This window comes from Poecilia reticulata, chromosome 8, assembly GCF_904066995.2.
Source record: "Poecilia reticulata chromosome 8, P_reticulata-male-v2, whole genome shotgun sequence".
NCBI lineage: Eukaryota > Metazoa > Chordata > Actinopteri > Cyprinodontiformes > Poeciliidae > Poecilia > Poecilia reticulata.
This window is the reverse complement of record NC_088837.1, coordinates 1594947-1607378: the sequence shown is the minus strand read 5'-3', so window position 1 is coordinate 1607378 and position 12432 is coordinate 1594947. Positions and strand designations below refer to the sequence as shown.

General features: G+C 40.7%; 1 protein-coding gene across 1 annotated transcript; it reads left to right on the top strand.

The window, feature by feature from the left end:
- Positions 1-1220: 1220 nt before the first annotated feature.
- Positions 1221-12370, top strand: rogdi (rogdi atypical leucine zipper). The gene is made up of 11 exons (XM_008415231.3): positions 1221-1529; positions 3009-3080; positions 4489-4571; positions 5582-5636; positions 5714-5794; positions 6678-6773; positions 6869-6967; positions 7374-7487; positions 7570-7619; positions 8250-8376; positions 9735-12370. The coding sequence occupies exons 1-11, from the start codon at positions 1455-1457 to the stop codon at positions 9774-9776; spliced, it is 894 nt and encodes a 297-aa protein (XP_008413453.1). The 5' UTR covers positions 1221-1454; the 3' UTR covers positions 9777-12370.
- Positions 12371-12432: the final 62 nt, after the last annotated feature.

Genomic DNA, 12432 nt, shown 5'->3' with positions numbered 1-12432 from the left:
GTCTGTTTTTGGAAACCTTCCGATATTTTTTGTTCCTCCTCCGTTTCGTCCCAACACTCCTGAATCCTGGACAGCCATAAACTGCCAAATTACAGAACTGAAAAAGCAGTACTCCAATGATGAGTTTTTCTGAATAATTTTTGTTGCTGCTGTTTTTTTTATGTGTAATTTTGTAATATTAAAAAAGTTGGAGAAAGAAAAAGAATAATTGCTCACTAATCAGAAGTTGTTTTTTGGGAAAATATACTAGTAGGAATTTGGTTTAGTTCAACTTGCATGTGAAAAAAATTTGCACAATTAATGTTGACATTTGCTTCAGGTTCTCCAATCCATTAGACTCTGGATCCATAATGGTCCGCTGGACTCTTTTCATCTCCAACGCTTCAGAATGTGTTGAAATGTGTGAAAAGTCTCTTATCCATCAAAGTGTTGATTAGCTCCAGTCTGTTTCCTCTTATAATGTCATTGACCCAAAAACACCAAAGCAGAACTTTCAGGAGGTTTTTCCATCTCTGAAAAGTATTTTGTCAGATTCTACGGTGGAAATCAATACTTCCTCTGGCCGGCTGGACTTTGACATGGTTCACTTTTCAGTGAAAAACGACACGACTCGATCGTTTCCGTAAACAATGTCTCAACTATGATGTAAAGCACTTTGAACTGCTACGTAAATAAACTTGACTACAGTGAGCTGAGTATTTACCACTAAATGTCCCAAACTAAACAACATAAAACACACAAACGGTGTTTACACACCGCGTTGTTCGCTCTGCAGCTGTTGGAAAATAGCTTCAAACTGTGACTCAGTTTCTTCACTCCATCGATCCCCTGCTGACCGCTGATAACGACTCATCTGAACTTTGCATGCTGGGGTTTGGTTGTGTGAGAGTGGGCGGGGCTTACCATACAAGGCTTAGTGGGTGGGGACATCTTAATAGCAAGTGTGTGACCAAGGGAATGTTGCGTTTAATGCGTCTCGTAAAGACTAACATTTTTGTCTTTTTGGGAATTTTGGGGGGCGACATGAATTTTTAAACTCTTTCAGCTCGAGAAGAGTGTTTACAGACAACTTAAATATCAAAATGCTCATATTTTTAAGACAAATGGGACAGAGAAAAGCGATTACCTGCACACACACAAAACAACAGATCCCTCAAACGTCCTGCTTTCAGTTGTCTTTAAAGTTACATGTATGTTTAGCATTTTGATGAAAGCCAGTTAATAGTTAATGCGGAGTGGTTACTGTCTGTCACAGTGGGATTATTTTTTATGTTTATTGTAAGAAGATTCTTTTTTCCTGTCATTGGCAATATCATTTTCGACTGTTTGGAACGCAACACATCCTCCGCTAAGCTAGTGGGCTGCACAAATAAAAAAACAACCCACAGTGATCCCAGAGAAAAGACTGTCTTGCTAAACTCCTCAACCAGGGTTTGTGTCTTGGCCGCAGAAAAATGCTGCATCCTCAGAGGTCCCTGTCCGAGCTGCCGAAGATGTCCGCGGCCAGTCAGGTGGAAAGAGCCGTGCTGGTAAGCTCCTCCGACCGGGAGACACACAGGGACTACCTGCTGAAACACACAGCTAGCTGTCTCATCCTTACCCAGCCTGTAGCCTGTCGCTTTCGGGACATTTTACTGTTCAGTTCCTGGTCACAACAGCACGAAACCATCCTAAATGTTGGTGAGGCGCGAGGGCAGCAGGAGCTCGCGCTGTCACCGCTGCTGGACAGAAGGCCCGGTGTGATAGCAGAGAGCATCACTGAACATGGAGGCCAGTAACTGAGACCAAAGGATCCAAAATACATCAATGCATAGCTAAGATGTCTGGCTTTTATTAAATCACTGCTCAATGTGTCAATTTAACATCAGCTTAAAGCAAAACATGCCGCACTGAAAGGTGGAACCAGTTTGTTTCTATGGGTCCACAGTGTCTTGTTAAACTATTCCCACCAACGGAACTATTCCACATCTTACCTCACTACTAGGGCTGAAAGGAATGATCGAAATTACGCGATGAATCGATTTTTGATAAAGTCATTATCTTTATTGACTAATGGTGAATTGGAAAATGCAGACTCGAGAAAGATCATTTGCTGAAAGAAGATCAATTAAGCCAAAACTGTACAAAAATATGTTTCATTTAAGATGTATAGAGCAACTTTTCTTCTCACAGTTCAAATTGTTTTATTTTTTTTTAATTTCTAAATTACATTTTTGCTATCCAGTTGTTTTAGTCGAAAAAAAACCCCAACACTGAACAGAAAGACCTAAGCTATCAAGTGGAGAACACGGAGCTTTTCATGTGTTAGAAGTCTTGTTCTAGCTGCTGATTCATCCTTTTACTACAAATTATCAAGCTTTTCCTAAAGGACTGCATGGTTACTGGATCTTAGGCAGTAGATGATGTATTTTCTTATTTTAAAGTAAAATTAAATTTTAGTTTTCTGATATTGTCTATAAAAAGGCTTAAGTGTTTAAATGAAAAATTCAAGAGATCCAATGGAGAGCATTTGTGAGCATCACTTCTCAGGGTTTGCACAGATTCCAACTTGGATTTAATTCTGGACTTTGACTTGACCATGCTAACATTCTAACAGGGTCATTGTCCTGCTGGAAGGTGAAACTCTGACCACAGTCTCAAGTTTTCAGACTTTTTTCGCCAAGTCTGAAAAAAAAAACAACACATCCCCCCACAAGCTGGTCTGGGTACCACCATGTGTTACCATAGAGATGACATGTTCTGGATGATGGGCAGTGATTGTTTTCCTAGAAGGCCTCCGGTTGGCTCATCCTTTTCCAAATGTATAGATGATGATTTGAACAGAGCTGCAAGGCTTGGGAATGTGTTTTAAAGCCTAAATGAAAATCTGATAAAACACATTGAGGTTTGCAGTTGAAATATGACAAAATGTGAAGAAAAAAAATTCAAGGTACTTTTCCAATCTGTAAGTAACTTCCAGGTGCTTGTATTAATCTTTTAGGGATTAAGTGTTTTTCTCTCCTCTGCAGGAGGAGGAGTTTAACTGGCTGCTGAAAGAAGAAGTACATGCTGTCCTGAAGCAGCTTCAGGAGATCCTCAAGGTAGGAGTTGAGTTTAGTGCCAAGCAATAAAACAATTTCAGGAACTTATCAAGAAACTAAGAAAATATCAATAAGAATAACAAAAAGCTAAAATTTTTTAACCATTTCAACTCCAAGCATATTTTAGTTCTCTTTAAGTGCTTGAAAGAGGAATGAAATCCTTTTATTATAAAGGATTATATGAAAACTTTTGGTCTATAATATTTAGGATGGGTAAATATTAGTATATTTGTTATTAAGAATACTAACATAATAACCCCTTGTTCAGGAGTAATATGGTTAAAAAAAGAACTTGAAGAAAATTATCATAGGAAGCTGAAGGAGCCTTAAGACTGTTGAGTTTTGAGGCAACAGATTGGGATGCACTGTGCCAGCCACAGAGAGGACACCAGGGATATGAGTGAGTGTGGGAATGACAATACAAGCTTCTGTGTGGACAACACTAGCTCAACGCTTCCCCAATAATAAGCCCGATGTCACCGGTGACATGAAGGAACTTCTAAACAAGAAAACATAACCTTTAGTGAGGAAGACAGGGAGGAACGTAATGATCACTATACTGAAGCAACTTAGATACGTTAAGGATGTGTACAGGAAGGAGCAAACTCCTGCAGAACAATGTAATGGATGTTTGGTCAAGGATGAGGAAGATCACAGGCTTTAGGCAGAAATAATTATTACTTATAAATAAGTAAACATTTATTTATACAGCAACTTTTACTGGTCAAATATCAAAAAGGCCTTTACAATGCAAAAAGTGTAAAAGAACTCAAAAGATAAGATTAACATCATTCAACACAAAACTAGTAAAACTCCACTCTGAAGGCATTTATCAGCTGTATCCACAGAATCTAGATGGTTCTTGGTGGCAACACATTGAACAGTCTGGGGGTTACCACTCTAAAATATATTCTCTCCTGTCTCAAAATGTGTTTATAGAACCATTAACAGACTTTGACTGGAAGAAATTAGACTGCAAGAGTATGTAGAAGGTCAAGGAGATAGCTTTGGGTTTGACCACATAAGGCTCCAACAGTCTAAGAGACTACAATTTTAAAATGAATTCTTATTATTTTCTTGGGAACTATATTTATTTGATTTTCAGTGGTAACATTTTGAGTTTCTAGCTCATCAGAATTCACTTGCAAGAAGTTGGCACAGAACCGAAATACTACCATAGCAGTTCATCAAGAAGGACAATGTTTGGCTTAAAAAGACATTGGAGCTGAATATAATCAGTACAGAAACAATACGACGCATAAGAAAATGGTCTGGAGAGGAAATGTGTAAAAACAAGAGAATAGGCCCCAACATTAAGCCCTGTGGTACCCCTCCTGGCAGGCTGCTGGAGTCCCACCTCTATCCAGTTGGTCTGTTGACTCACATGTTTATTGGTTCTTGTTAACAGGAGGCGTCCAGACGTTTCTCCATGCCCACTCCGGGCCTGGAGAGTCAGCTGAAGCAGGAGAACTTCATCCTGGGCAGCTCAACGTAAGCTTTCCAAAGCCCCACCTGTTTGTTTTGAGCCATGCAGCTGGTCTACTGTTACACGGCCTTCCACTAGGTCAGCTGTAGTTTGCAGTAAGCAGACAATGTTTGTTGGGTAACAATGGCTTTCTGTGTGATGAAGTGGCTGTCTGCCTCTGTGTGTGTCCTTACCTCAAATAATAAGTCAGCTACTTAAACTGAGCTAGTTTTGTCCATTTATGACACAAAGATTCAGCCAATCTAAAACAGCCAAGTCTCTAAAATAATTCACCTTTGACCATGAATATGTCTTTACTGCCCCTGTTGTCTTCTTTCTTTATTTCTCCGAAATCTGCCCTTAAGTTGGTTTAGTGCCTCACAGTGCAAAAGTGTTCATACATTTTAACTTTTCGTTGTTTGCTCACTAATTTTCTCTAACAAAAGTTTTGGGTAGAGCTGCAGCTAACAATTATCTAAGTAATCAATTATTCTGATGATTTATTGGATTTAGAAAATGGACACATTCATTTAACCACTTAAATTTATTTTATGCAATATTAAAAATACCTAAAAAAGGTAAATGTATAATAAAATTCATTTTCTAAATTAGAAAAAGCCAACATTTTATTGGCTTCCTTTTGTGAACATTTGATCAAGTAGCAAAGGATGAATATGAAGTTTAAAGCAATTCCTTCTGACGTTAACATGTGAAAAGCTCAGTCAGGAGTAAAGAGGAATGAATGCAAATGGACGTCTCACTTTTAAGACGTACATTTGTAAAAACTATGTGTTATTTTTCTTCAGCTCTACAATCCTGTGCTACTTTGTGGTGGTGTGTCGCCTTGACCACTGTAACATATACTGAACTTAATGGTTTTAATGGGACAAACATGGGTCAGAATGTGTGGATGCTGTTCCACAACATTGGATATGTTGGAAGTCGACTTGTTCCTGGAGCGTCCCAGTTTGCATTGCTCTGCGTGTCGTCATGGTAACGCTTGTGAAAGGCTGACTTCTTGCTTGTGTGTTTGCAGCATGGATCAGGTGAAGGGGGTGCTGACTCTGCAGGGAGAGGCTCTGACTCAGGCGGTGAGTAACGGCGTTTGCTTCCTGAAACGCTGATTGAAGCTGAATAACATCTTTTAATGCTGACCTTTGCTCTGCAGGACATAAACCTGAAGGTTGCCAAGAGCAGCCAAGTCCTGCACTTTCAGTTCAGAGAGGACAAACAGTGGAAGCTGCAGCAGGTACCGCCGCTCCCCGTCACGTTCAGCTGACAGAAAGGCTCAAAGGCAGCAAAGATCATTTCCTTCAACAAGATGTTGGTTGTTTCACAGAATCATGCTCTGAGAAACAATTTTAACAACATAACTGTGTTATTATTTTGCTATTTCAATTCTACAAACACAACGATAAACAATAATTGTCTGTCTACAGCACGTGAAGTTTCCTTGAGGCTTTTTATCACACTAAAAAGTATAAAATAGTCTGGAGTTTAATTAAATGTATTCAGTGGGGAAAATCCCACATTAAAAATACACACCTTGACAAGTCATTGATGGTTAACCAGTCCTTTCAGGAAGTTGCAGTTGAAACCATTGATGCAAATTCACTCAGCATTTGCAAATTTTTTCCACCTACTTGCTATGTTCACCAGTCATCACAACTCCTCCGCAAATCTGACCTGAATGTTTTCTGTACTTTCTCATTTTCTGTCCGATCACTGCACAACACCGTAGAATTTTGACCAATCCCTAAGTTCTAATTTAACTAATTTATCTTCCTATTTCATGACATCTCTTGAAAGTCGAACCTGCAAAATGAAAGCACGTATGATGCTAAATGGTAACATTTCCCCCCCAGCCCCCCTTTTTTTTTTTCAAAATCCCAAGCTCCTATATCTTGTTGCAAAGTTACTTGTAAGTTATTTCTGCCTTATTTCAAGTTTACTAACAAACTGCACTAGAAACTACAAGAAAAACACTTGGTAAGATTTGGTGATTTTGCAGTGAAGATAAGAAACTGTGAAGTGAAAATGTACCTTGAGCATGTAGCGTGATGAAAAGACCAGCTGGAGGTTGAGACAGACGTGGGTAAAGTCTGACTGCTTGGTTCTCCATGATCCATCAGATCCAGGACGCCAGGAATCACGTGAACCAGGCTCTGCTGCTTCTGAGCAGCCGCGACGACACCTACCAGTTCAAGACGGGCGCCGAGGTCAACAAGGTCAGTTTCTCTGAGCTCAGCGGCACATCGGTGCACAGCTGGACATGGCTGACGGCGGTAGTCATAACGACCGGACGGCTCTGTTCACTCTGCAGCTCATGGATGCCGTGATGCTGCAGCTGACGCGAGCTCGAAACCGCCTCACCACCCCGGCATCGTTGACTCTTCCAGAACTCGCCACCAGCGGTCTGATGGTACGGCCAGTGTTTCAAAGGCTCTAGAAACCTTAGAAACGCTGGTTTCCGGGTTTTCCACACCTGGAAACTTCTCACATTTCAAGCAGAGCGGCTCATTGTGTTTGTTTTATTGGGATTTTATGTGATGGACCCACAAAAATTTGTGCACAGCTGTGAAAGCTGTAAATCCAGTCGGATCAGTTTAGTTCAGAAGTGATCTAATCAGTGAACAGAATCCAGCTGAGTGGGATTTAATCTGAGTGTTCTGGTTCTGCATAACTGCATGTTGTCCCGTTTCATCAGATCCCAGTAGAAAGCACTGCAGGTTCTGGACCGACCGGTGTGTTCCGGTCCAGGGTGTGTGACGCTGTCGTTCCTGCAGATTCCTGTTGCCTCACACCATTTTCTGTCATTTGAACTCCAGAAAATGTTCACTCCCCCTATGCCTGGTGACGTGATGGTGAACTTTTACATCAATTTAAGCAAGCTGTGTCTGACCGTCTACCAGCTACATGTGCTCCCTCCCAACACCACCAAGGTCAGACCCTGTGACCGTGCAGTGGACCTCCCTGCTGCTCACCCGGCTGCTGTCTCACTGCTTTCCCTCCTGTCTTCCCTAGAACTTCAAGCCAACAGGAAGCTCTGTGTTGCACAACCCAGGAGCGATGTTGTAAGTTTGATTTCCAGATACCAGTTCAGTCTGAACTGGTCACTGTTTTTATTCATTGAGCATCAGGAAAGAAACCTTAGTAAGCTAGGCAGGCTATGGCGTAATTACTTTGGCCACAAATTGAAAACCAAACCAGGAGAGTTGAGCTTTAAGTCAGAACTGAGCTACAAACAGCAGCTTAGCGAGCACAAATCAGTAGAGAAAAAGGGCAGTGTTACAGTATATATTTTCTAGGAACATAGGGCTGTTTTATAACACAGTTAAGTAATTATTCTGCTGTTTATATCAAATATGACTTATAAGAATTTTGATTTTGCAATATAAAGCCTTGAAATTGGGCCTCTGTCTCTTTAAGAAGCTCCTACTCTATCTAACCCTGCCTTTGGCATGTCGTCATGACAACGCCTCTCCATTATGCCATTTAAAGCCATTCTTAGAAGCGTTGGACTGAGAACCTGATTGTTTTTTGTTGTTGTTGTTTTTTGAGGTGTTTAAAGCAGCTGCTGGATGAACATCCAGCTGAGTTCTTAGGAAACTGAAATAGACTGAGATTCAGTCCTGAGTGAAGAGAGTAAACGGTGCTGACCCAGGATGTCAGGTTGTGTGTTTCATTAACGCTTTCTTCCACAGTGAGCTCAACAACAACCGCTTCGAGGTGAGCCACGTTCACAAGGTGGAGTGTGTGGTGCCGTGGCTCAGCGACACGCTGGTGTTCTTCACCATCTCCCTGCAGCTCTGTCAGCAACTCAAGGACAAGGTGGGCCGGCAGCACCAGGGCCTCAGCCTGGAGCAGAGGCTTTTCTTACAAGGCTGTTTGTTTTCTTGCTCCTTTCATTTTTAGATGAAAACTCAAGAGTTTATTCCACTGAGCCGTTTTAAATGACTCCATGTTTCATGGGTCAGTGTGGGGTGAACAGTGGGGTCCAGCTGGTAGTTTGTGTGGGAGGTTCTGAGTGAAGTGTCAGAGATCCAGACCAAAGCAGAATCATGAAGACCAATATCTCTGTTCCTGCCCCAAACTCTGCAGGTCGGCAATGATAATGGATAATAAGACTCCACATTCCTGTGGAGGAATGACCTCACATTTAATGGTTAACACTCCTCTATGTCCAATCTAGAGCCTCTTCTGCTTGTATTACCAAAAAGCAACAGCAAACACAAATCAGTACTAATATATCTTTGGGTGCGTTCACACCAGCTCTGTTCAGTCCGCTTCAATCCGACTCCAGTCCGTTTGTCTAGAAAGTCCGCTTCGCTTGGGAAGCTGTGAATGAATAACCAAACCTCGGTCTCGGCTCAGTTGAAGTGAACTCTGATGCGTTTCTAATGTATGTGAACAGCAAGCGGCCCGGAGACCACTCCAAAAGTAGGAAGCAGGCTACAGTGCAGGGCATTCTGGGTAATTACAACCAAAACAAACATGCTAGTCTGGCTCTAGAAGGAGAAATGACTCGTGGTCTTTTGCCAAACATTAAAGAGAAATCCTCCAATTGCTAAAATCTGACACTGCTCCATTTCTGTTTGCATTTCATGAGCTCAGCGTCTTCTTCAGAGGTTTTTGTGTCGTTTCCATCTGTGGTTCTTGGTGCAGCGCCCCCACAGGCGGCGAGGGGAACAGGTTTCTCAAAGGGTTTGGTTGGTTTGAGAACCACAGTAGCTGGAAATAGAACAAATGTTGAGTGGAGTCTACCGGACTATCAGGTGTGAAGACACCTTTAGTTTACTGTTTCCAGTGGAATTCAGACTTTTCTTCATTTCTCACATTCATGATCTTGATACAGTCTGGAGAAAAATGAAACAAACTGCCAGGTTTCATATAAACTGATTTCTATCAGGTCCTAGAATGAGGAGCTTTGAACTGTTTTTTGATTTTAACTGTTTGATTCAAACAGTAACAATTCACGTCTAATTTTGCTTCAAAGCATTTAAAATGAATCCAAAATCGCAGCTACTCCAGTGACGACCTGACTGAAGAGTCTCATCCCTGAAGTAGCATTCTGGAGGTCACTAACGGGCCGGTGTGTGTTCTGGATCGGTGTGTGTTCTGGATCTGTCACGTCTCTGCCGGTTCTGACCCAGTCGCTAACCGGATCTTCTCTCCTCTCTTCCCTCCAGATCTCCGTCTTCTCCAGCTTCTGGAACTACAGGCCGTTCTGATCCAGCCCATCCTCCACAAACCAAACTAACCAATCAAGTGTAAGGGAAACGCTGGAAAGCTTTTATTTTTCTATGTATTTATCATGCAGTCTGTCAAAGTGTTGCTCCACGAGCTGAAAGCAGCCACACACCACCGGATACCAAGATTATAGACCATAATGGAGTTAGGCCAGCTGACCTTTATTTCTCTCATATGTGTGTGTGGGTGTGTATGGCAACTCATGATACAAACTTGAACCTCTCAATGAATGAATGTGATTATTATTTAAATTATTTAATCATGTAGAACTCTAATGTTTGCACTCAGGATGGAAGAACTGAGCATCAAAGTGTTTTCAGGTTCATCCTGAAAACCCCAAATTTCCTGATTTCTTTAAATTTAGCTAGTTTCTGTTTTCCTCCCTCCAGCACCTCAGTTGTTCTCTGAGATTTACTCAGCTGACTGGTAGGCTCCTTCTAATGTCTACAAGTTACAGGAACACTGAAATCTGGTGGCCCTGAGCCTGTTGTTATTATTATTATTATTAACTTGCTAAGGCCAGACCAGTGACTACCCAGTTGAAATGTTATCCAGTCAGTGAACAGGGCCCATTTAAAGGGATAGTTTATCATTTTTTTGTGTCGATCATATCAGCGACCTTAGAGCGAGGGTGTCCAAACCTTATGGAAAAAAACCCAAAACACTTAAGCTAATAAAATTGTCTGATTTTATTATGTATTTATTTTGATAGAAAAGAGATGTTATTCATTGTAGATCAAAATCTTAAAAGGGAGTTTTTACATTAGCCGAGTTAAAAGAAAAAGCCATTAGTGTTTAAATTTGTTCAGGCTCAATTGAACAGATTTATTCTCCGGATTTGAGTCCCTTTCTCTCAAAACACTGGCGATATGTATCCAAGATTAATAAATTAGATTAAAAAGATAAAGTCGGCCTTTCAGTGATGGTCTCTGAGGACATGTGGTTCTGATTTAAAAAAAAACAGCCAACACTCTGTTGTACTGAACATTTTTCACTGTAAGAAAATTATAAATTTTCACTGATGACAAATTAAAAGTCTCCATTTGAATCACCCAGCTGTGCTGGACGGGTCAGATTTGGATCGTTCTTGAATCACAGTTGGTGGGGCAGCACAAAATCAGTCCAACGGCCACAAATGGACCTGGGGCTACAGTTTGGACACCCCTGCCTCAGAGTGCTGGTTTCAGCTGACCGCAGCAGATTGCATGATCCTGGTAGACTCACCATCAGCCTGAATTCTGATTCAGCAGATCTGGAAAGACTGCCACAAAAATATTTGCAGCTTTTATTTTGAAATTAAACCTTGTTAAATGTTACAGATGTTTAGAGAGTTCGTAATGCTAATGGTTTTCGTCATGCTAACTGATGACATAGCGGTACATTCTCTCTGTACCGGAAAGATGCAGCTCCTGTTTAGGAAAAAGGAGAATCCTACAGCGTCGCCTTACAGCCGATGGAGACGGGGAAGAAGAGGAGTACATTTCTGACAAAAAATTCAGAGATTTTTACATTAATCTCCAAAATTTTCTAGAAATCTAGTGGATTTTTTTTTTTTTTTGCCATAAATTTACTACTCTTTTTTTTTTTTTTTGTCTAAATATGTTGGCCCCTACATGACGTCATAGAATTCTAACTTTATCCAATATGGCTTCCCTCATAGAGAATGTAGAGGACTATTTTTTTGCACCGTGATGTTTGCATTGCAGTAAACCAATGACATCACATCTGCTCCCAAAACTAATAGTAAACAATTAATAGCAGGAAGAGATGTTGATTATAGATCTGGAGATATTGGCTAAAATATCAGCAGGTCTGAATTGTACAATAATTATAAAATGGGAATCGCCCAATAATCTCTGATTGATGTATCTCTATTTCAAGACTCTTTGATGCTTTAAAAGTCGTTTTTTTTTTTTCTTCATATTTTTGGTGCTTTATTATATCAGATGTAAGCTACAAAGATTGTCCCACAGGGAACCCAGTTGGTACTCTGGTCCATGCTGAAATCATTCATATCCACTAACACTGCTCTTCTTCAGGTTAAGTTTGTAACTCCACAGTGTCTGCTGACTAGACGGCATCAGCAGCAGCAGGAGGAAAACAGTTTTCCTTCCAGCTCTGCACACATTCTCTGGATTTAACCCAGCTCTAAGCTATTTGTGTCGTTTGTTTCTGTCCGCTCGGCTCTGTGTTTGTATTTATTATGTTTCTCATGTGGTTAATCTGTGGAATATTAATCTAATCATGAACAAATGATTTCAGCACTCTAAGTGTTAATCTGTTTTGAGAAGCTGCCTGTAAAATGAAATGTGGAAAAGATTCCTCTGTGCAATAAAACTCTAAAAGAACCTCGTTTGAGTTCTGCTTTTATGAATGGATGTTATTAGAATTCTGTGTGACACACACACTTTTATTAAATAACATGTTTTTTGCATATTTGTTTGAACTGTCACCATGTCTTAACAATTTGGTATGACATTTATAATATGTGAAACAACCTGAGCTCCTCTGTCCATATAAGTTTCTTCAGGCAATGAGTCATTAATAAAGATGCTGCTCCATCATCGTCCCACTACTTCCTGTCGTCGTCTTCGTGGTTTCTGCCAATTGTTGGTTATGTGATTCATGTATTGCGGA